The sequence below is a fragment of the Tursiops truncatus genome, chromosome 21, assembly GCF_011762595.2.
Source record: "Tursiops truncatus isolate mTurTru1 chromosome 21, mTurTru1.mat.Y, whole genome shotgun sequence".
In the NCBI taxonomy this organism is placed as follows: Eukaryota; Metazoa; Chordata; class Mammalia; order Artiodactyla; family Delphinidae; genus Tursiops; species Tursiops truncatus.
The window spans coordinates 27,544,995-27,570,730 of record NC_047054.1 but is presented as its reverse complement, the minus strand read 5'-3'; the positions used below and the strand labels follow the sequence as shown (position 1 = coordinate 27,570,730).

General features: G+C 40.5%; 1 protein-coding gene across 1 annotated transcript in view; it reads right to left on the bottom strand.

Moving 5' to 3' along the window:
* The window catches only part of UNC5D (unc-5 netrin receptor D), a 607,834-nt gene that overhangs the window by 5,853 nt on the left and 576,245 nt on the right, over positions 1-25,736 (bottom strand). The window contains exons 15-16 of the mRNA XM_019921243.3: positions 25,529-25,693; positions 11,955-12,133 (exon numbers count right to left, since the gene is read on the bottom strand). Of these exons, the coding sequence (XP_019776802.1) occupies positions 11,955-12,133; positions 25,529-25,693 (344 nt within the window). The remainder of the gene's footprint in view (positions 1-11,954; positions 12,134-25,528; positions 25,694-25,736) is intronic.

The window sequence follows — 25,736 nt, the reverse complement described above, 5'->3', positions numbered from 1 at the left end:
GTACGTGTGTTTCTCTCTTGAACACCCTCTTGAAAAGCTCTACTTCATTAGCTTATGTGATGATATAACTCATTCCTTTTTTTTTTTCCCCAAAATATCTGACCCCTCTTTATGTCTCTCATAGTAAACCTAAGGGCTGTGAAAATTTTATCTGTGTCTTCTTGGGTTCGTATACTAAATGGAGTACTTATCAGCTCCAAGTGGACAGTGTCTAAGTCGGCATCTCCTGTTTTATAGGTTAATAATGAGCTAGTCACAGATCTTTGGATGACCTTGGGACTGCTCCAGTTAGATATAGCTTTCCACTTCCTCAGACTTGGGGCATCAGGAATCCATTGGCCTCCATTCTAACTATAACAAATATCCCAGTAATTACAACCATCCTTCTAATCTCTCACACTAGGACATTTATTTCTGAGTCTTCTCTTTGTTTCTTTTTGACAAACTCATCAGCTTCACTCTTCCTCTCCATTCATACTATTTGTATTTAATTTATGCTCTATCATTTTACGACTGAATTCTAGCAGAAGCCTTACGGCTCTTTATTTCTCCAAACTCTCTACTATACCTTGCATTCTATTTCATAAATCATCATATCTACTCCACTTGTTTTCAGTGCCTGCCTTGGTCTGGCATCAAACTAGCTCTGGTAATATATATATATATTTTTCCCTCAATATTCTTTTCTCCTTTGAGCCATGAACACTGACTTAGGTAATACTTTGTTCTTGCTTTCATCTAGTGTATTCTGTTCACTAGGAAATGCCCACTTTCCCTCTTTCCCCTCTGTTTATCAAGATCCTATACTCCTACAATGCCTGGATTGTAGATAATTCTCATGTCCTCTCAAAGTAATTTATTTCTTTTCTCAACTCTTTTTACGCTTCTGCTTAAATTTTCATGTGAGTAAAATGCTTATATATTCCATGTGTGTGACCTCTGCCTTCTCAGTGTGACTGCAGACACCTGAAAGAGAAGGGTCATAGCTAATCATTTTCTGATTCTACAACAGCACTTATAATACTATGACAGGTATTTATTCCATATCCATCAGCTGAGTAGTTGATTGCTAGGAGCTTGTTTCAGATGATATGGGATCTTCAGTGAAAACAAATGATAACCCTTTGGACAATAACTTTGCTCTGATGAAGATTGAGACAACACAAAGGATTAAAAGGTCACAGCTTTTCACAGGTACTTTTGCAGCAGGGATAGAAATGTCACCTCTGGTAAAATTCTGATGAGTTGAAAGGTTTTCCAGAGTCGACCAAGAATTGCCCATTTTGAGGATGGTACAACTTTGTATCACCAGACTCGGCATATAATCACAAAGCAGACTCATGTAGCCAAGAGCAAGTGGAAGAGAAGACAAGCTTTTAAGGGCACGTTATCATTCACAAGCAACATACACACATAGTAATTCTGAGTGAATAAAGTGCTATTTTATTCAAAGGTCTTACGACACTACTTAAAGCTAGTTGGTTGCCAGATAGCACAAACATCAGGGTATGATATATGCTTTCCACTGCGTCTGAATCTTTAATTGAGAGAGGGAGAAGGCCAGCTTAAAACTATTCTCTCCAGTTTCTTTTCCTTTTATCTTTCCCTCCTTCTCCCCTTCGCCGCCCTCTCCATAGCTGGCCTTCGAATCAAATACGGTTATTTATTTCTCCACTAATAGAAATGGCAAAGCAAATGTTGCTTCTGTAGTTGAAGAGATCCTCGTTCCTTTTATTCAAAACGTTGTTTTGAATGCTGCCACTTCCTTCTAGCTGTAGGGAGCTGTTTTGGGGGGACGTTGCTGTATCTCCTGGTCTGTAAATAGATCGGTGCGCCCCAACCAGTGTGCAGGCAGAATACAAACGGGAGGAATAGCTGAGAAAGAGGCAAAAACTGAGAGGTGTGTGAGCGGATTCTGGGTGGGCTGTGTGATAATGTCTTTCCATGTAATTTATGAGAATAGACCATGGACACACATTGTTTCCTGGAGTGGGGAAATAATTCTTTATGCTCTCCATGGTCATTTCAAAAGAAAAATAATGCTGGCAAGCACAACAAAAAGAAGCAGAGATTTCTCATAGTATTGAAGGTTTATATTTTGTATTTCCTACTGAACCACAATGGACTAGTGTCTGTTGGAGTGACTAGATCCTTGTGATCCTATTAACCCCAAAGCTACCCTTTATTCTATACCAGGGGTTGACAAACTCTTTCTTTAAAGTTCCAGACAGCAAGTATTTTTGACCGTAGGGGCCACATCTGGTCTCTGTAGCAGCTACTCAACTTTGCCATGGTAGTGTGAAATGGCCATAGACAATACATAAGTGAATGTGCATGTCTGTGTTCCAATAAAACTTTATTTAGAGACACTGAAATTTGAATGTCATACACTTTTCACATGTCACACCACATATATCACTCTTGTTTTGTTTATCCTCCTGAAACCGTTCTAGCTCTGGGGCTATAGAAAAGCAGGTGTTGGGCCAGATTTAGCACCTAGGTCATGGTGCTGACCACGTTCCATGTTGTCTTATAACCCAAACTAGATTTCCAGACATACTAGCAATTTCAGAGAAGATGAGATTGAACTTTCATTTTGTGCTGCATCTGAAAATAAGCACCTAGAGGGTGAACGTTGCTGGGTCCTCAAGCTACATGTCCTGCCCCAAGCACTCTGAGACCTTTATCCTTGGTATCATTTGGGGAGCTTTGACATTTCAGGACATGAGAAGAAGATCTGGGCATGAAAATGCAAAAACAAAACTTGAGGAGAGGCATACAGACTATGTTTTGGAGGTTGTGATGAATCCTTGTCCCAACATGCTATTCAAAATATTCATGAATCCAGTTGCAGTGTGAAGGTGTTTTAAGTGCACCTGCCTAGAAGAAGAAGAGAAGAGCTGGAGGATGACTCTTGCCAGCCACTTGGTTCTGAGAAGTCCTGCAAACGCCCTGATTTGTAGACTAGGCACCCAGGCCAACAGGAAGCTAAAGAGGCAAGAAAGAGGCAGAAATAGAACTCTCCCTTGGCACGGTTCTCTGAACATACTGTAGCAAGTGAAATGTGCTCCCCAAAGCACGTTCCAGATTGATGCTCTGAATTTATACAAGTACACTCGGCAACACACACAAATCCCAAATTCCACTTAATGTTAGTAAATACACGTAGGAGCATATCAGCCTTATTAAAAATGATTCAGTCAGCTTTGTGATAAACAGACATCCTATCAAACTACACTTGTCTACACCAGAAGAATTAATAGACAAAAGACACTAAAGTGCTAATGCTATAGGCTATTTCTCAAACACAGTTGGGTTATTTTACTGCTTACATGTGTGCAAATGCATTATGATGTTTTTGAAAATTGGCATACCCTATATCCATTTGGTTCTCTCCATACCTCCCTTTTGAAATTATTTTGATCCCAATCTGTGTGACCCATTTCTCTTCATAATAATGCTGGTGCATTTGGACACCAGCAGGTAAATGCATCCACAATTCAGGGAACATTGTTAATACTAGAAAGTAGAATTCATAGCAATAGTTGATTTCCTGAGTCTTTGATTATTATTATGTTTTTTGAAATGAATAAAGAACATTTGGCAAAAGCAGTCATCTTGAAATTCCGGTGGATGGCTCAAAACAAAACAATTTTTTCCTTTCTCTTTGGAAAATGTTTAAAGAAGTAGATGTTTATTATGCTTGCCTTAGACGCTTCATAGTGTTACTTCTTTATGCACTGAATCTTTTGTCATAGCCTTTTCAAATTCTGATCGACTGAGGTAATTCTGAAAAATAAGATTTATTTTTTTGTGGTTCATAAAGATGCTGCATACTGTGTACATAAGGTTATTTACTCTCTAAATTTAAAGAATTTACTTTAGAATCATCCTGTGTCTTCAGTTTATTTGTCCTAAGTCCTGCAGACTCAGTGACTCCATCTTTTTCTTTGGAACGCTCACTGAAAAAGTCCAGATGAACTAAAAAACCACATGCTAAGACCGCTGAATAGATTTATCCGTGTAAATTCATTGAGTAGCAATAGTTAATTAAGCTTAATTTCGTTTTCTTGAGCCTACATGCTTTCTATTCACCTGAGCCCCTGAGGAGTTGTTTTATTACTATGATTAATTTCTTCTTTCTGAGACTTCCTTATCTGCGCTGCCCCCAGCCCAATTAAAATTCCATTCTTTTATGCGGAAGCCAGGGCAGAATTGGGAACATGAATCTTTAGCAATTTCACTAGCTAGACAGAGGCCAACTTATAATGGTGTATATGGGTCAACCACCAAATTTTTATATAGAATCTCAGTTTTCAAAATACATCTTCAAATGAATGGCCACATTAAACTAATAACGAAAATTAGGTTATTTCGAGAATTTCTGGAAATAGTTATTGTGCCATCTGTTTTCTTTTTTGGGTACAAAGAGGAAGAGAAAATTGAGGACCATGATAAAATTCTGCCATATAAGTCCTTATATACTGTTGCAGTGCAGGGCTCATGTTATGGAAAGGAAAGGTGTCTAGGTGGCCAGTGTGAATTGAAAGATACCACCCTTTCTTTAGTACTTGAAAGCAGTATTCAAATACAAATGTCTTAGGGAATAGTAACATCTAAATCCTCAGTCAGTTAACAAAAAGATTAGATAACAGTAACAGGACGGGGCATAGGTCTGAGACTCTATCGGAGCCCTGGGGACCTGCACGCAGGAAGAGCTACCAAGGGCACGTGCGAGCTTAAAGCTGGAGTCTGCCTGCTTAGGGTCTTAGTTCTGTCTGACTATGTGTGGCCTATAAGGGACTCCCTTTCATTCTGAATTCCAGATAACAAAGCTTTTATCTTAGTTACTCAGAGCCATGCTACCAGGGGGCTGACATGCCTATTTGAAAGCTGTAAGCTCTTCTTTGTAACTAATGGTGAGAATGAATTTCCTCTGTAATAAAACCTAGCAGGGGACCACATCTGCACTGCAGCCTAACATCCTTAGCACAAGAAGACGCCTCATCCCAGGTACATGCCATACTTTCATGCAGAATTTAGGATGTCACCCAGCACTTCCAAGTACAAGGGAGCACTTGCACCTGTAACATTCAGGCAGCAAGTATGTTTATATTCTATAAGCTGTTGCCATTTATATCTAAGTCAACTTTTTTTTTTAAAAAAAAGCATATTTGAAAAATATCTTCCTGGTAGGTTGGCAGCATAGAAGGTGAAAACTAAGTTAAACTGCCTATAATAAATTGGGAGACATCAATACAAGGACGGTGCATAGTCCTACTGTATAGTACCAAATAGGGAACTGAAACATAGTCATAATGAAAAAAAAATTAATATCCCCGCTATCATCGTAATTGTCTCATTTAATGAAAGCCTCTTATGTGACCAAAACCAACCCTCCCTATGGTTCTTTAAATGCAAATAGAAGAGAAAAGCCATTTATACTGGACAGCGGTAACTGGACCACAGCATAAGCATTTGGTCCATTCCTCAAGCTTTCATCCCCAAACTTCATCCTCACTGGGTACTCAACAGCAGAGAGCAGCTTTCAGGATAAAGCAAGTCTGTTTCATTTCCTAAAGATTAAGCAAAAGATGCTTGCCATAATGTCACCTCTGCCTATTGCCCCCCTGTGCTTTCAAGTGAAAGGAAGCTGGTGTGGGAAACCCAAAAGGAAAAGATACAGGCAGTTGAAACCAGGCTGAGTTCCACTCTGCTGTGCCCCAAAGGTGGTACATTAGTTCTTTTGGACCAATGAATTTGGCAATAAAATTCCCCTCATAGTTCTTCCTTTTGCCTATTTCATTATCTGGCTCCTGAAAGGGACCAGCAAGGATTCTTCCTTCTTTGGAAAATATATGTTAGCCCTGGAGCCTTCAGAACCCGCTGTGGGTTTCCAAACAGGAATAAAAACCAGTTGTAGACTCTCGTTTTCAATTCTCCAGTTTCATTCCTGGTAAGGCTCTGACAGTTTCTCATATTTGGCAATGAAAGGCAATGAAAACTGCAAAATCAAAGCTCAACTTTTCTTTGAATTGGGATATAGCATAGAAAAATACGTCTCCTTTAATGTTCCTCTTCAATCACGTTGAGACATTTTCAAGAATCCTGAGGGTAAAGGAGAACGACCACTATTTGTTCCAAGAGAAAAGACCAGAGTGCTAATCCTGAAGGGGGAAAGGGAGAAATATTGATATCTTTCCTTTTGCAAAATACTCAGTGTGTTTCAATAAAACCTCACAAATAATCGCAAAGAAATAGTTAAGCACTTTATCAAAGGACTCTCTAATGAATTAGGCAAAATCCTTCCCATAATTTCATTTTCTCAAATTATGAAAACATCACATCCGGGGGTTGTGACTTTGTCAGCTTTTCCAGGTCTCTCTGAGACAGACCCGTGAAGGGGATTATTTTGGCTATAAAGGGGCTTGGGCATGTCCATCTTATCTGAAAACTACATTAGCTTAAAGGAGGGAAACCTAGTCCTTTAAAGACCAATGCAAACTTGCCCCTTGTCACCACCCCTGCAGGTTAGAGTGGGAGCGCGACTTTGGTTCTCTTGGAGGGATACAAACAGCTTCTCTCCCTTATTGCCTTTAGGAGAAACACCTGCCACTTATAAACTATATACAGTTTGTTCATGGCCAAACTGGCCCTAGGCTGTCTTCAGATTCATATTAGTAGGCAGTTTCATGAGTCCCTAACTTAAGTGGAATGAAGCCTGAACACCCACCACTTGGCTGTGTTGGGTCCCTCTGGCTTCACACTGAGGGCTCTTCAAATCCAGACTCTGCACAAGTCCATTGGGCCAGAACCAGAAAATCTGATTTGAGCTTTATCATATTTTGCCTCCAAGGATCTGTGTGATGAATGCTATCTTCCTGTGCATTAATTCTCCTTAGAAGAGTCATGAATATTGATTTTTGGAAATGGCAGCCTCACATCCATTTTTATTATTTAAAGGTTAGGATGTGTTTTCTAGCCTCTAGTCTGCAGAGCCCAGACAGCTTCATTTGGTGTAATCCTAGCAAATCCCAAAACACAAGAGTGAAAATATCTAGTCTCACGGGTCCCTGGGTGACCACCCTTGGCGGTCTGCCTGTGAAGCAGGCATTCTGTATGTATTTTGTAATCACTTTCTCTCACTTTTTTCCTCCTCCTTCCTTCACCCCAAAAGAAAGCTGGTCCCGGGACTTCCACTTCTAGTGAATTCTCAAGAGTTACCCAGACAGATGAATAAACTGTCTTGCAACCTTCCTCTGTCCTTTCCCACTGCCCTCTGGCCATTCACTGTTCCTGTGTATCCAATTAAGAGGGTGGACAGAGGGAATGAAAGGATTTGACCTCAACTGAGAAGATTCTGCTTCTCATTAGAGGCCCTGTTAAAAGATTTGGTGGAAAAACAAGTTACTGCAGCACTGCTGATGAGCCATGAAGTTTGAGAAATTTCATTTGCTCATGATTTCTCTAGCATCACCCAAAAACATTAACATCCAAAATACATTTGAACTGTTTTACCCAACTGACCAATAATAACTAGGTTTCTCTGGCAGTGCTTACGCAGTTTCAAACAAGCGTACTATTATGAGAAACTGTTAATAAGGTGTGGTTCATCTGCTCCTTTCCATCTTGGAATCCTTTCTTCCATTTTGGTCACTTCCCTTCTCATCCTCTTGTATCTCATGCACTTTATCCAGCATCTGTTCCCACGGCAACTTGGTCAAGCTGGCTATGTTTTCACAAGGGTTTCTGGAATATGAAAATCGTGAGGCCTTAAAGAAGAAAGATTCAATAGTAGAATTTCAGGTGCCGAAGGATAGGAACCCTCCACAGTGTCAGCCATGTAACCTGCTCTCTTTTGAGACCAACTTGCAAAATCCTTTGACACTTAATTCAGTTCTATTAGGAGGCAAGTTTTTTGTTTGTTTGTTTATTTGTTTTGTGGTACGCGGGCCTCTCACCGTCGTGGCCTCTCCCGTTGCGGAGCACAGGCTCCGGACGTGCAGGCTCAGCGGCCATGGCTCACGGGCCCAGCCGCTCCATGGCATGTGGGATCCTCCCGGGCCGGGGCACGAACCCGTGTCCCCTGCATCGGCAGGCGGACTCCCAACCACTGCGCCACCAGGGAAGCCCCAGGAGGCAAGTTTTTAAGGTCAAGTATACTATCCAAAGAAAAAGTTCATGTCATTCATTCAAGACAAATTTCTTGAATTTCCCCGAACTAGACAGTACTATCTAGGTATGTCTAACTGTAATTAAAAAATAAAAAAGTATCATAAAAATACAAAGTGCTATGGAAGTTTAGATATGGAAGATTACTTCTAGCTGAAGCAGTTAGTTTCTGATATTATTTAATTTGTTTAGTTCGCAGCAAAGCTCCCCACCATCTACTCCTACATGATCAACTCTTGATTAGTCCCACCTACCTACCAATCACCTGTGACCAAGAGCACTGAAGAGGAGAGTTATTGCAGCTGGATCTGTAGAATAAGTGTGCAATCTCAGCTCTAAAACGCAGCAAGCATGGACTCTGAGTAATCGTCAGTTTGCCCACAGAAACTGTAATTGCAACTGTTAACTATGACATTCTTTGCTAGGCTGTGTGGCTTATTTATCATAATCGATATGCCAAGCAAGTTGCAGAGCCACCTGCGTTGCTGCCTTAAGTGCACCCACTGACATGTCTCACATTCTAAGCCTTTAACTTCCTATTTCATGTATCTTCTCTCCTATTCAGATCTAAGTAGAAACTTGTTAGGCAAAAAGGCAAATTATCATCAGTGACATTTGCATTTACCGAAAGGAGAACATTTCCACTGGCAACGCGATAACAGTGAATGTTTCCTTCCACTCCCTTTGAAAGTGCCTCCTTCACGGTTTGAGGGCTGTTGCTTTACTAGCTTTTCACTTTTGGAAATTGAAGGGAAGGGGAGAGTCGGGTAAAGGTGCTGTCACAAGATCACGGTAGGTGGATTCCCTAATAGCAGACCGACTCTGTGCTTTGTGATCATCTTTCTCTCGTGATCCCAGGGTTGATGAAATCTCAAGCTATCCAACAGCTTTCTTACCCAATAATACCGGCATATTGACAACGTCAGATTTCTGTGTTTTAACACACATTAATGATCACATTAGTGACTGATGATTATGTAGTATAATAAGTACGATATTATTTGTAGCCCTAAGAGAGCAAGCCCAGTGATTTGGGATTACACAATAAGTTGTGACAATTTAATTTAAAATCTCCTTCATCTCTGTCCCGTATGTTTCTTCCCATGTAGGAGAAGATACATTTCTGCTACAGTAGTGGAAACGTTTAATGAACTTGACAATTTCTGCAAAATGAGAATGGGGATTAGCTGACATGGTGCGAGGTGATTTTCCATCATCTTTCTCTTTTGGCTTCTCTGACTATCTTCGTGGCCATCTCTGCCGGAACAACACCAGCTTGCAGAAAGGGGCCTTATCTTGTGCCTTAGCGTAGCCGCAGGTGTAACTCTAACTGCAGCAATAGGTCCTATGAAAGTTTTACTAAATGAGAGCAGACTCGTTTAGATGAGGGGTCAGCAGACTATGTACTGTAGGCCAAATACATTGCTTCCTTTTGTAAATAATGTTTATTGGGACACAGCCCCGCCTGTTTAGATATTTCCTGGGGCTGCTCTCACACCGCAGAAGCAGAGTTGAATAATTGCTGAGTAGTTGCAATAGATCATATATGGCCTAAACTATTTACCATCTCTGGTTCTTTAACAGAAAGAAGCCTGCTAACCCCTAGTTTGAATCGTTCTCACTCCATAATGAGTTTCCTATTGGAGAGTTAAGCTAGAGAGTAAAGAGGAAGGAAATGCCATTCACTGAAGGTGAATATGGTAACTAAGTAAGGGTTAAAGATGAAACCTTATTTAAATACAAAGATTCCGTGCATTCATGCTATTCTAACTTGCTGTTAATTGTGAACATTTCAAAGGGACTAACTAACATTTATTTAAAATGGACATTTTCTTAGAACCATGTTAGAAACTTTCCATAAAGTAGGTTGTTTGAATTTTGTATACTAAGGACGTTTAGGCTTTCCTGGAGAGAGGGGTCTTAGGGAGAAACAAAAGCAAGCAAAAGCAAACAGGCACATCCAATGGTTGCCTTTTTTGACCCCCGACATTGGAGGGGACAAGTGTGCTCCTGTGTAGCTATTTACTGCTCATTAGAGCCCAGACACAAAAGGATGCTAACCTTAGTCTCCCAGTTTGAAATGCGTTTTCCCTACTGTGCAAGGTCAGAAACTGATGGCTTTGGAGGCAGCCTGTGTAGTTCTCATATGTTTACTGGAAGTGGAGAATAAAATGAACAAGGCAGGAACGTGCACACGCTTCTTTAGCAAATGAAGGCCAGCAGCCATGAGTAGGTAGATACTCTGTGGCAATTACTTTCTTGCAAGTGGTGAATTAAAAATCATAAACTCTTACGGCCAGACTGGATTAGAGAGTTAATGTAGTTTGAATTCTATGAATTGCATCTGTAGAAAAAGTAACATAGGGATGGTAAGTGATGTGTTTGGGCAGACTGGTATTAGCTGTAGAACCAGAACAGAGCTTCTGAGTCCCCTGCCCAATGTTCACTTTCCTTTCTTTAGACCAAATTCTGTCCTCTGGCTTAGTTTTTCATTCTTGTCCCCAGGTTGATCAGAAAGCGAACCTGACATAGTCATGGTGTTCATGGGTTACACATGACACAACTCATCCTTTATCAAAGCTGCTGGGAAAAATTCAACTGAATTTTTTTTCCCCTATACCCTCAGACATTTTTGTATTCTCTCATTTTCACTACCTGCCTTTTTCAAGAATGTGTTCTTTTTGGGCCTGCCTGTCTGTAAATTCCATTTTCTCTTACAGCCATGCCTTCTCTCTTGATTTTCCTCTCTGAGTCTGACTGCTTTCTAGTTGGGCCCTTCGTTCTCGGCTTCCGGATCCCTTTTGAAACAGGGAGCAGCCCTCTATCCTTTCTTGGCAGACATCTACCTTCCTTTCAGAGAAGAAAGAGTCAGGTAGGATGTCTGTGAAAACAAAGAACAAAAAAAATGGAAATGACAGAGTAAGCCAAACAGTGAGAAAACTAAGGCTTTGTCTCAAAAGACATAAAAAGTACCAAAGGAAAGGGAAGGAAAAGGGTGCTGGGAAAACGTGTTCTCTTTTCATTCTGGGGTTTGCGGGGTGGGTTAGTGAGAGAGGAGATCCTATTTGTCAATGCCTTTTCCCCACCAGTCATCCCTCAAGCTGAGCCCTAACTGGCCTCCCCGTCAGTGCTGCTCTGAATAGCATCACCCTTGCTTTTTCTCATCAAAGTACGAGCGCCCACTATGAATCTCTCTATTCTCCTTTCAACTCAACCACAACAGTAGCCCAGCAATGAATAGTGTCGGTTTAAGCAGCAGACCTTTGCTTTTGCTTGTTTAATGCCCTCCGCCTTCAGACCTGAGAGGTATCATCTCAAACTTCCTTTTTTATATTCACGCACCCACTTCTTCAGGCTGAGCATATCCTTATTAGGGGTTAAATAACACTTAAGGTTACCCGATGGGAGGGAGGAGGTGTGAGAAACTTGCTTCTTTGTTTCTCCATCACTGTCTCAAGACTCTGGGATCCCCTCACCAGCACCAAGATGACCAAGTCTAAACCTCCATTATGGTGGCCCAAGTAGCAAACCTGGAGATGGGACCAGGACTCAAGTAGGACTTTTCCGTAACGTCCCCAAAGGCAGAGTGGGGTGGCAGGAAGGGCCACACACTGTGTCATATTTTTGTTCTTTTCCCACTTCCCTGTCCAGATTTCACATGAAATACAGCCAGAGAAATCCATACAGATATCAGGGTCTGGAAACCACGTAGATACACCCGCCCCATTTTAGTTTTCAAGCTCTTTTAGTAAAATCCTCTTTTTGAAGTTGCCCCCAGTTACCTGTTGATGCTGTTTTTCTGTGCTAACATCTGCCAGTCTTTGCCTTTGGCGTTGGGGGTGTCAAATGTAGCACAAATCCGCTCTCTGATGGAGTAGGGAATTTTGAAGGCTTTGGGGCCAGTCTGTGCAGGGAAAGTGCTGTCCTCTTGTGCAAAGAAAGTGATGGTCTCTCTTTCATTCTATAAACAAAATAAGGAAAGCAGGATCAGATCTAAGTAGAAGCCTTACTGGTCAACACTTTTATTTTTTTTAAGAGAAGTTGTGTTAACACACATGCAAAAAATGCTTGCCTGTTGTGATGGAGTCTATAAAATACACTGACAAGTTCCCCTTTCTTCTAAAACAGTAAATAATGTCTCTAGTAGCCTAGGAAACCGTGTACTGGAGCTTTCAAAAGCCTCTTCCACTCAGGGAAGTCACAATCTTCAGCTTCCTACATCCAAGGAGGTGTCAGGTGAGAGCAGAATTAGATTTTTTTTAATTCTCAAAAGAAAAAAAAAATCTAGAATCAGTAGGAAGAAGCTTCCAGATGACAGATTTCAGTTCACTGTAAGGAGACCTTCTGAGAGTCAGAGCTGATCAGAGAAGAATGCGCTGATCAAAGGAGCTGGCTGGGAAGCCACGTGTCGGGAAAGCTACAAAGGGGACCTGATTGTATGTTGATCATTTTCAAGTGTGTGTTTCTCCCAGGCCTCAAGTGTGATTCTATAGGAAATATTTTGGTTTTGTTTCAGAATTAAATTGCTTTTGTAAAATGGGAGGTAGCCGCGAGTCAGCGACGAGACCTGGACTAGCCGGCGGAGTGCTGCAGGCTGGAGAGCTTCTGCCTGCTGTCTGCCCACTCTTCTGACTTAAGAGCTGTCCAGTGAGGATTAGTTATGCATCATAACAATTAGATCATCATATCCAATGTGAAATCACACATCCATCCATCATATCAGAATAGCTGCTGAAAGTTTATATGGACTAACAGAATTTTAAGGCTTGAAAGGCAGCTGAATCACTCCTGTGATTAGGATGGGATACAAGGCAAAAGGGATTCTGCAAGTCCCTAATCAGTTGACTATGCATTGACGAAGAGAGATTTTTCCGGGTGGACCTGACCTAATCAAGTGGCTCTTAAAAGAGAGAAGATGCAGCTCCTATCTGGAGGTATCTCTCCTGCTGGCCTGAAAGAAAGCAAACAGCCACGCTGTGAACTGCCTGTGGTTGGGGGTGGGAGGGGCTGAAGCTAGGAACTGAGGGTGTCCTCTAGGAGCTGAGAGTGAGCCCTATCCAACAGTCAGCAAGACATTGGGGACTTCAGTCCTACAGCCACAAGGACCTGAATTTGTCAACAACCCTAATAAATGGGGGGACAGACCTCTGAGCTCCAGATGAGAATGTCCTGCTGCCACCACCACCTTGACCTCAGCCTTGTGAGATCCTCATCAGAGAACCCAGTTAGGCCATGCCTAGGCTTCTGCCCTCAAAAAAGGTGGGACAGTAAGCGGGTGGTGTTTTTTTCTGATAGATTTGTGGTAATTTGTTATGCACGAGAAGAAAACTAACGCAAAGGGAAATTAAAACACAAATCTGAGGTCGGGTTAAGGGACTAGTTAGCACTGTTTAAACGCCAAGAAACTATCCTTTGCATTAGGAACTTGTCGACTTGGGCTGTCCTTTAAGTCAACACATGCCCTTCCTGAACTGCCCCTGTGAGCTTCCCCTGATGTTTTTCTGACCTTTTACACATCTCCTTCTGTGGACACCACAGCCATGGAAGCCCTTCTTGGCTGGGGTCCAGGCTCATGGAACTTTAAGCCTTCAGACTTGGTGTGTCTTACATCTTCAAAAATCTGTTAATTGAGGAAACTAGTTCATACAAAGATCTTATTAATGAATGATAATGTGTTTTGTCTTTCTGTAAGCATTTAACACAGTTACATAAGGGGGGATGTTTTGGAAACACAATGCCTTAACCCAGTATTCCCACAGGGTATCTCAGATGTTCCAAGAAAGAGCAGTCATGTGGTCAAATACTTTCTGAGAAATGCTGCACGTTATATCTTACTCTTGGAACTTCAAAGTACATGTTATCAGATTAAACAGATTCTACTTACTGGTTTTAGTTCTATTCCCTGGACTATTATAGAACAACGCTCATCAAAATTCGTCCAGTTTTGGAGGTTAGGATGGACTAACAGAAAAAGTGTGGTTTTCAGAGTCAGAAATGTCTTGCTTTGGAGTATAAGTTCACATTTCGTAGCTCAGTGACCTTGGATGCTACAGGACTTCCCTCAGCCTCAATTTCCTAATCAGTCTTTGACATTTTTTATAGACTCCACAGGGGTATAAACTTTGGTAGAAGTTATCCAGGTAATTGGTGTCAGAGCTAAAACTAGAATTCCGATACCCTAATACCTTTACCAGGACTCACTTCACTACATTACCCTGCATCAAGACAAGTACCCAAAATCCACAGAGCAGGGTGGTTCAGAAAAACGCTCTCTGAGTGATATTGGCATTGTATTTCAAGAATTAAGAGTAGTAGAGCTTCATGGAGGAGGCATGTGAGTTGACCTTGAAGCATAGGTAGCTATTGAGTGAACAGAAATTGTTCTGTATTAAGCAGTTATTTTGGGCAGAGTAGTCAATTCCTTTCTTTTTTTTTTTTTTGCCTTTATTTTATATATTATTTTATACAGCAAGTTCTTATTATCTATTTTATACATATTAGTGTATATATGTCAACACCAGTCTCCCAATTCATCCCCCCACTTTACACCCTTGGTGTCCATACGTTCTCTACATCTGTGTCTCTGTTTATACCTTGCAAGCCAGTTCATCTGTACCATTTTTTTTGGATTCCACATATATGTGTTGGCATACAGTATTTGTTTTTCTCTTTCTGACTTACTTCACTCTGTATGACAGTCTCTAGGTCCATCCACCTCACTACAAATAACTCAATTTTGTTCCTTTTTATGGCTGCATAATATTCCATTGTATATTTGTACTACATCTTTATCCATTCGTCTGTCGATGGGCATTTAGGTTGCTTCCATGACCTGACTATTGTAAATAGTGCTGCAATGAACGCTGGGGTGCATGTGTCTTTTTGAACTATGGTTTTCACTGAGTATATGCCCAGTAGTGGGATTGCTGGGTCATATGGTAATTCTCTTTTTAGTTTTTTAAGGAACCTCCATACTGTTCTCCATAGTGGCTGTATCAATTTACATTCCCACCAACAGTGCAAGAGGGTTCCCTTTTCTCCACACCCTCTCTAGCATTTGTTGTTTGTAGATTTTCTGATGATGCCCATTCTAACTGGTGTGAGGTGATACCTCATTGTAGTTTTGATTTGCATTTCTCTAGTAATTAGTGATGTTGAGCAGCTTTTCATGTGTTTCTTGTCCATCTCTATGTCTTCTTTGGAGAAATGTCTATTTAGGTCTTCTGCCCATTTTTGGATTGGGTTGTTTTTTTTTTAATATTGAGCTGCATGAGCTGTTTATATATTTTGGAGATTAATCCTTTGATTCATTTGCAAATATTTTCTCCCATTCTGAGGGTTGTCTTTTCGTTTTGTTTATAGTTTCCTTGGCTGTGCAAAAGCTTTTAAGTTTCATGAGGTCCCATTTGGTTATTTTTGTTTTTATTTCCATTACTCTAGGAGGTGGGTCCAAAAAGATCTTGCTGTGATTTATGTCAAAGAGTGTTCTTCCTATGTTTTCCTCTTAAGAGTTTTATAGTGTCTGGTCTTACATATAGGTCTTCAATCCATTTTGACTTTATTTTTGTGTATGGTGTTAGAGAGTGTTCTAATTTCTTTCTTTTACATATAGCTATCCAGTTTTCCCAGCACCACTTACTGAAGAGACTGTCTTTTCTCCATTGTATATCCTTGCCTCCTTTGTCATAGATTAGTTGACCACAGGTGCGTGGGTTTATCTCTGGGCTTTCTATCCTGTTCCATTGATCTATTTTTCTGTTTTTGTGCCAGTACCATATTGTCTTGATTACTGTAGCTTTGTAGTATAATCTGAAGTCAGGGAGTCTGATTCCTCCAGCTCCATTTATTTCCCTGAAGACTGCTTTGGCTCTTCGGGGTCTTTTGTGTCTCCATACAAATTTTAAGATTTTTTGTTCTAGTTCTGTAAAAAATGCCACTGGTAATTTGATAGGGATTGAATTAAATCTGTAGATTGCTTTTGGGAGTATAGTCATTTCACAATATTGATTCTTCCAATCCAAGAACATGGTATATCTCTCCATCTGTTTGTGTCATGTTTGATTTCTTTCATCAGTGTCTTATAGTTTTCTGAGTACAGTCTTTTACCTCCTTAGGTAGGTTTATTCCTAGGTATTTTATTTTTTTGTTGCAATGGTGAATGGGATTGTTTCCTTAATTTCTCTTTCTGATCTTTTGTTGTTAGTGTATAGAAATGCAAGAGATAACTATGCATTAATTTTATATCCTGCAACTTTACCAAATTCATTGATTAGCTCTAGTAGTTTTCTGGTAGCATTTTTAGGATTCTCTATGTAGAGTATCATGTCATCTGCAAACAGTGACAGTTTTACTTCTTCTTTTCTGATTTGGATTCCTTTTATTTCTTTCTCTTCTCTGATTGCCATGGCTAGGACCTCAAAAGCCACGTTGAATAACAGTGGTGAGAGTGGACATCCTTGTCTTTTTCCTGATATTAGAGGAAATGCTTTCAGTTTTTCACCATTGAGAATGATGTTTGCTGTGGCTTTGTTGTATATGGCCTCTATTATGTTGAGCTAGGTTCTCTCTATGCCCACTTTCTGGAGCGTTTTTTATCAAAAATGGGTGCTGAATTTTGTCAGAAGCTTTTTCTGCATCTATTGAGATGATCATATGGTTTTTATTCTTCAGTTTGTTAATATGGTGTATCACATTGATTGATTTGCGTATATTGAAGAATCTTTGCATCCCTGGGGTAAATCCCACTTGATCGTGATGTATGATCCTTTTAATGTGTGATTGGATTCTGTTTGCTAGTATTTTGTTGAGGGTTTTTGAATCTATACACATCAGTGATATTGGCCTGTAATTTTCTTTTATGGTAGTATCTCTGTCTGGCTTTGGTATCTGGGTTATGGTGGCATCATAGAATGAGTTTGGGAGTGTTCCTTCCTATGCAATTTTTTGGAAGAGTTTGAGAAGGATGGGTGTTAGCTCTTCTCTAAATGTTTGATAGAATTCACCTGTGAAGCCATCTGGTCCTGGACTTTTGTTCGTTGGAAGATTTTTAAGCACAGTTCAATTTCAGTGCTTGTGATTGGTCTGTTTATATTTTCTCTTTCTTCCTGTTTCAGTCTTGGAAGGTTATACCTTTCTAAGAATTTGTCCATATCTTCCAGGTTGTCCATTATATTGGCATAGAGTTGCTTGTAGTAGTCTCTTAGGATGGTTTGTGTTTCTGTGGGGTCTGTTGCAACTTCTCCTTTTTCATTTCGAATTTTATTGATTTGAGTCCTCTCCCTCTTTTTCTTGATGAGTCTGGCTAATAGTTTGCCAGTTTTGTTTATCTTCTCAAAGAACCAGTCTCTAGTTTTATTGACCTTTGCTATTGCTTTCTTTGTTTCTATTTCATTTATTTCTGCTCTGATCTTTATGATTTCTTTCCTTCTACTAACTTGGGGTTTTGTTTGTTCTTCTTTCTCTAGTTCCTTTAGGTGTAAGGTTAGATTGTTTGAGATTTTTCTTGTTTCTTGAGGTAGGATTGTAGTGCTATAAAGTTCCCTGTTAGAACTGTTTTTGCTGCATTCCAACAAAAATGTGTTTTCATTGTCATTTGTCTGTAGGTATATTTTTATTTCCTCTTTGATTTCTTCAGTTAGCTCTTGGTTATTTAGTAATGTATTGTTTAGCCTCCATGTGTTTGTGTTTTTTATAGTTTTACCCTGTAATTGATTTCTAATCTCATAGTGTTGTGGTCAGAAAAGATGCTTGATATGATTTCAGTTTTCTTAAATTTACTGAGGCTTGCTTTGTGACCCACAGTATGATCTACCCTGGAGAATGTTCTGTGTGCACTTAAGAAGAAATGTAATCTGCTGTTTTTGGATGGAATGTCCTATAAATGTTTTTGGATGGAACGTCCTATAAATGTCCTATCAATTAAATCTGTCTTGGTTTATTGTGTCATTTAAAGCTTGTGGTTCCTTATGAATTTTCTGTCTCGATGATCTGTCCATTGGTATAAGTGAGGTCTTAATGTCCCTCACTATTATTGTGTTACTCTCGATTTCCTCTTTTATAGCTGTTAGCAGTTGCCTTATGTATTGATGTGCTCCTATGTTGTATGCATATATATTTATAATTGTTATATCTTCTTCTTGGATTGATCTCTTGATCATTAGGTAGCGTCCTTCTTGTCTCTTGTAACATTCTATGTTTTAAAGTCTATTTTATCTGAGTATTGCCACTCCAGCTTTCTTTTGATTTCCATTTGCATGGAATATCTTTTTTCCATCCCCTCACTTTCAGTCTGTATGTGTCCCTAGGTCTGAAGTGGGTCTCTTGTAGACAGAATATATATGGGTCTTGTTTTTGTATCCATTCAGTGAGCCTGTGTCCTTTGGATGGAGCATTTAATCCATTTACATTTAAGGTAATTATCGATATGTATGTTCCTATTACCGTATTCTGAATTGTTTTGCGTTTGTTTTTGTAGGTGCTTTTCTTCTCTTGTGTTTCCCACTTAGAGACGTTCCTTTAGCATTTGTTGTAGAGCTGGTTTGGTGGTGCTGAATTCTCTTAGGTTTTGCTTGTCTGTAAAGCTTTTGATTTCTCTATCAGATCTGAATGAGATCCTTTCTGGGTAGAGTAATCTTGCTTGTAGTTTCTTCCCTTTCATCACTTTAAATATATCGTGCCACTTCCTTCTGGCTTGTAGAATTTCTGCTGAGAAATCGGCTGTTAACTTTATGGGAATTCCCTTGTATGTTGTCATTTTCCCCTTGTTTCAATTTTTCTTTGTCTTTAATTTTTGTCAATTTGATTACTATGTGTCTCAGCGTGTTTGTCCTTGGGTTTATCCTGCCTGGGACTCTCTGCGCTTCCTGGACTTGGGTGGCTGTTTCCTTTCCCATGTTAGGGAAGTTTTTGACTATAATCTCTTCAAATATTTTCTCGGGTCCTTCCTCTGTCTCTCCTCATTCTGTGACCCCTATAATGCGAATGTTGGCATGTTTAATGTTCTCAGAGGTCTCTTAGGCTGTCTTCATTTCTTTTCATTCTTTTTTCTTTATTTTGTTCTGTCCAGTGAATTCCACCATTCTGTGTTCCAGGTCACTTATTCGTTCTTCTACCTCAGTTATTCTGCTATTGATTCCTTCTAGTGTATTTTTCATTTCAGTTATTGTATTGTTCATCTCTGTTTGTTCTTTAATTCTTCTAGATATTTGTTAAACATTTCTTGCATCTTCTCGATCTTTACCTCCATTCTTTTTCCTAGGTCCTGTATCATCTTCACTATCATTATTCTGAATTCTTTTTCTGGAAGGTGGCCTATCTCCACTTCATTTAATTGTTTTACCTTGTTCCTTCATCTGGTATATAGTCCTCCGTCTTTTCATTTTGTCTTTCTGTGAATGTGGTTTTCCTTCCACAGGCTGCAGGATTGTAGTTCTTCTTGCTTCTGCTGTCTGCCCTCTGGTGGATGAGGCTATCTAAGAGACTTGTGCAAGCTTCCTGATGGGAGGGACTGGTGGTGGGTAGACCTGGGTGTTGTTCTGGTGGCCAGAGCTCAGTAAAAGTTTAATCCATTTGTCTGCTGTTGAGTGGGGCTGGGTTCCCTCCCTGTTGGTTGTTTGGCCTGAGGCAACCCACTGGAGGCTACAGGCTCTTTGGTGGGGCTAATGGCAGGATCTGGGAGGGCTCATGCCAAGGAGTACTTCCCAGAATTTCTCCTGCCAGTGTCCTTGTCCTCACGGTGAGACACAGCCACCCCCCACCCCCGTCTCTGCAGGAGACCCTCCAACACTAGCAGGTAGGTCTGGTTCAGTGTCCTATGGGGTCACTGCTCCTTCCCCTGTGTCATGATGCACATACTACTTTGTGTGTGCCCTCCAAGAGTGGAGTCTCTGTTTCCCCCAGTCCTGTCGAAGTCCTACAATCAAATCTCTCTAGCCTTCCAAGTCTGATTCTCTAGGAATTCCTCCTTCTGTTACCAGACCCCCAGGTTGGGAAGCCTGACATGGGGCTCAGAACCTTCACTCCAGTGGGTGGACTTCTGTGGTATAATTGTTCTCCAGTTTGTGAGTCACCCACCCAGTGGTTATGGGATTTGATTTTATTGTGATCACGCCCCTCCTACCATCTCATTGCAGCTTCTCCTTTGTCTTTGGATGTGAGGTATCTTTTTTGGTTGAGTTCCAGTGTCTTCCTGTTGATGATTGTTCAGCAGTTAGTTGTGAATCCAGTGCTCTAGCAAGAGGGAGTGAGCGCCTGTCCGTCTACTCCGCCATCTTGAACCAATGAGCCCAGTGCTTTTCTGATATATAAGATGTTCATAAAATAAACCACCTCAGGCTTCTTACTGCATAAGATAGGTTACAAGACACGTCACTTTTCATCATGGTATGTAAAATTTCTTCTAGCCTTTAAAAATACAAATCAAGTAAGAATCATTCCTTTAAAAATTTTCCTGACTTAAGGCAGGGTAATGTCCTTAAAAAGAATAGTAAAAAAAACATTGAGAGAGAGAATAAAAGGAATTCTGTACAGGATAACATGGTAATTTTCATTGTAAAATGGCACTAAAGGGTGTTAACATGTGAAAAGGTGGCTTGCCAATGAAACTGAAAACACAGTGTATCCATGTGAAAAGATGGCAGTAGACAGAGACAGATGCCCTCATGGCATCTATGATTTGACCAACTTGACCAAGCTCTGTCTTCCCTGTTGGCAGAAGAAAGAGCACCCTGATACACAAAGTCTTCAGAAAAAAATGGACAGAGTGGTACGATTTAAAGGTGAATAAAGTACTACATGAGACTGACTTGTAAAAATATGTATTTCTTCTACTTACTACACTTTAATAAATGGGCCCCCATGTCCCTCACAAAGTTTCCAAATTTAAATATTTCCCATGTGTAAGGATGACACTTTACATAACATTTATGATGCATTCTAAAAGACATCTGGGCCGAGTAATAAGACTCCAGTGGACGCATCACATCTTCTGATTGTTTAAATTAAATATGCAGAGGAACAGGAGATTTTCATGCTCTGAACACAGGAGATAAGGTGCTGCTACCTGGTTAACGTGGGAGCTGCAAATCAGTGAGGAATTCCAAGTATTCTGTCTACTTTGTAACAGACACATCATCCCTCAACTTCTACCACTTTTATTAGAAAGATAAGAGAATTTCTTGAAGGGAAAATTTTAACATGCAAGATTCCCATTTTAAGTTGTTTCTACAAAAAGATAGATTCTTTAATATTATTACATTAATAAGGAAGGAGGAAGTAAATGACTTGGGGATTCTTCCCTTCTGCTCAATATTAGCAAACTTACTTTGCTTTAGTCCACAATACTGTTGCTTTATAGAGTATCAATTGGCTATCATCATTAGGTAATGTAGTTGGGTTAAATTTAAGGAGAACCAACCTGCTTCCAAAGATTGACACAATAATGGCTACTCTAAAGAACAGAAAAGATATATTACCTTGATCACTGAAATAATTTTTAAATTTGGGAAGGATATGAATGATTATTTGGAAAACCATTTAGATAAGAGGCATGAAGGAATATGATGGATGTGGAGCTGAACATAAAGAACCAAATGCCTTCACTGAGGGTGCTCACTGCATTAATTAATTTAAAATCAATGTTTTGTATTTCATATATATATATATATATATATGTATACACACACACACAGAGACACATACATATTTTACCTCTCATGGTTCCATTGCTAAAATCTCGAAATATAGTGAGACTAAGGCAATCCATTTTAAAGTAAGGTAGGAAGGGGGAGCTCTGAGCCCAGATATGTGAGGATTCTTTTTTCTTTGGTGGGTGAGATATTAAACTACATATTTCAAAGATATCTATTGAACGTTTCAAAAATTTTAGTTCTTTATTATTAATCAATGACACCTTATTATTAACTTATTAAAACCACCTAAAGCAGAATCTTTCAGCATAGTGGCCATGAAGTATGATGACCTTTAATAACTGATCTATTATTCTTGACTCAGTAATTGATATAGACCCATGTCTTGAATATATCCTGCCTCTGCTCTCCAGCTATTCCCAATTTCTCAGAACTTTATGTATCTTCATGTTTCTCGAAACGTCTACCATAAAAACCAAGTCAGTTTTAGGGAGAAGAAGATGGTTTTTATCACCAGATATATGCTTTTCCCAGGAATGAAACAATCCCAGGGTTGGAAGGGCCTTGAGTGATCATTCAATCAAGACGTCCTTTTGCAGGCAGATCTACATGTAGGGAATCAATTCTATTTGTGAAGATGTATAGAATGAACACTTATTCTAGCCCAACACACAAACAGGTACATCTCATCCTTCTGCAGTCTTGAGGAAAGAGCTTCCCAATTTTCATCTACTTTTAGACTCAAAGGCAAAATTGGTGATGCTGTGATGTTTGTCACTAGTGCCTAAGGCCCCAAAGAGAGGGCTTATGTTATGGACAAGGCCCATGGTTAGGACGAATAAATTAAACCTCCTCGGTTGGGTTCCTGGAGTGGTATTGAATAGAAATCCAGACTTTGGTCTTAAAGTTTAGTATCTCAGCTGGGAACTCTGGCTACCCATCTTATTAGCTCTATGATCTTGGATAAGAAGGTTGACTTCCTTGAGACTGTTACATCATGTAAAACTGTGATGATATAATACTAATCCACAGAGCTGTGATGGTTATATGTGAAAGCACATGAAGTGGTGCCTGAAACATAGTGGTTTTCAAAAGTTATTACTTTTCCTCTGATGTAGAAAATGATGGCCAACGAAATTTGCCTAAGCAATAGAGTTTGGTACAAAGAAATGGGGATGCACTGGGACAAATTTCAGCAGGGACACTTAAAGCAATTAATTAAATGATCCTTACAGGATCAAACAAGTTACTAAAGCTTCTAAAATGCAGTAGCCTACAACTTAGATTGCTGTAGTCCACCACTGAATGTCTAAATATTCTGCTAACTCTGCCTCCATTTACCAAGAGGTACTGTGATGTCATGTTCTTTAAGGCTTTCCAAAGTGATCGTAAACTTTGTTAAGCATTAGAAAAGGAACTGGAGAGTAAAGAAGATTATGTTTATTAGCTCATTTTCTATTTTTTTAAATTAATTCATTTTTGGCTGTGTTGGGTCTTTGTTGCTGCGCGCGGGCTTTCTCTAGTTGTGGTGAGCAGGGGCTACTCTTCGTTGCGGTGCACGGACTTCTCATCGCAGTGGCTTCTCTTGTTGCGGAGCATGGGCTCTAGGTGTGCAGGCTTCAGTAGTTGTGGCTCGTGGGCTCTAGAGCACAGGCTCAGTAGTTGTGGTGCATGGGCTTAGTTGCTCCGCAGCATGTGGGATCTTCCCAGACCAGGGCTCGAACCTGTGTCCCCTGCATTGGCAGGCATATTCTTAACCACTGCGCCACCAGGGCAGCCCCTATTAGCTCATTTTCTTTCCATGCACTTTATTAAGCAAGGAGCAAAGGTGCCAGGATGTGTCAACCTTATCACATTCCTTTCACACAAATATCCTGTAATAGCTGAAATTGATCCTCAATATCTGGGTACCTTAGATAGTAAAAACCTTATTTATTTATTATTATTCTTTTGTTGACCTGTTGACAGGTATTTAGGGCAATTTTCATCAGAAGCATCTTTATGTCCTGCCTTTTCACTCTTTATGTCCTGCCTTTTCACTCTTCCTTCTGAAGTGCAGCTCTTCTCAGATTTTCTTTTTTGTTTTTATTTTAAAACTCCCATACAATTTGTATTTTACTTTGAAATAAATTGTCTTAAATATGCCATGACTGTTCAAGAAAGAGACTCTAAAAATACCTTGCCTGAGGTTTCTGGATCTACCTTCCCTGTCAGAACTATGTTAGCACATAATGCTAACTGGCAATAACAAACGCAAATATGGTAGAAACATGTCAGTTAAGACAGCTATCAGTTTTGAGATACGCTTCTTTGGAAAGCCATCCGCACTTTAGAGAAAACTATTTGGGGAATTAGCCACACTCATTTTGCATAAACAGTGAACTGCAATGAGAAAGGAGGGAAGTGATAATGCTTGTAGGCTACAAGTTTTTGTTTGTTTGTTTGTTTTGTGGTACGTGGGCCTCTCACTGTTGTGGCCTCTCCCGTTGTGGAGCACAGGCTCCGGACGCACAGGCTCAGTGGCCATGGCTCATGGGCCCAGCCGCTCCGCGGCATGTGGGATCTTCCCAGACCGGGGCACGAAGCCGTGTCCCCTGCATCGGCAGGCGGACTCTCAACCACTGCGCCACCAGGGAAGCCCAAGGCTACAAGTTTTGAGGAAAAAACCGCACCTGAAATTGAGTTGTACGGATACAAAATGCATTAAACCTTCTGCTGAGCTTATATATTATTTATATATGTATACGTGAATATGTGTGTGTATGTATATATACACATACACGTTCTAAGGTGAACGATCCAGTATGTGTGTTTTTCTAAACTAGCCAGGGATTACCTTGGAATTGCTAAACAGTGCGTTACCAGCTCCCCTGATTCTCCCCCTCAGCTACTCTCTCCCTCTACCCTCAAATAACCATTCAGGAGGGAATGTCATTGTCTACTTGATAAACTCAAGTCCAGAGCCATGGAGTCATTCAGTGGTTTAGGGCCAATCAAAGCCATGGCATTTCAGGTATCTTTTTGCAAAAGTTCCCAAGTGAATTCTCCTCTGACTCCGATTCTAACCCTGCCCTTCAGTTATATGACCTTGGAGGAAGTCCTGTCCTTTTGCACTGCTGTGTCCTTACTGTGTAGAATGAGATTATTATCTACTCTGCCTTATATTATTGTATTGATGAAATCTAGGCTTAATGGAAATGAGGATGTGTAGAAACCCTGATCCTGGAGGGTAAGAGAAATTGTAAGACAGTCAGGAACCAAGGCCTTGAAAATGAAATAACACAGATTGGGCAACTGACTTCTGAACAACTAGTCAGAACTGGCAGAAAAGCAGCCCACTGGTGACCTTGTGTCTTCTTAGGGTATGTGTCTCAGTTCAATAATAAATCTCAGCTGATATTCCATGTCTGCCATGAGCTGATAGATTGATTGTAGTTTTATGTGTAGAAAGCCCTGGACAAATGCCTTCCCCAAAGGTCCCTCCACAGAGCCTATGCTCTGATGGGTTGCGTTTCCCCGCCCCAGTGGGCAGCTCAGTTCCATCCTCAGCCTGAGAAAAAGTTAATTTTCCCTTATCAGTAATGAGGATTGAAAGAGTGAGTGCCTTTCGAAGCTCTTTCATGCTATATGTATAGCCCAACCGAGACAGGTATACAATCCTTAATGTCCTTTAGAAACGGGGTCGGATGACCTGTAGACCAAGGACTCACCTCAAGGATTGACGTCTGCACTTGGAGGATCTGTTCATGGCCTTTGAGCTGCCGAATGCAGATTTTGCAGGACAGCTGGGTGGTGGTGGGCGTGTAGCGTTCCAGGGAGAAGGCACAGTGCAGGGGCTGCCGGTTACCGCACCACACGCGGGAGAATGGGACTTCCTGCGGGGGAGACGGGGGAGAGAAGAGGGCAATGGTGTGCAGA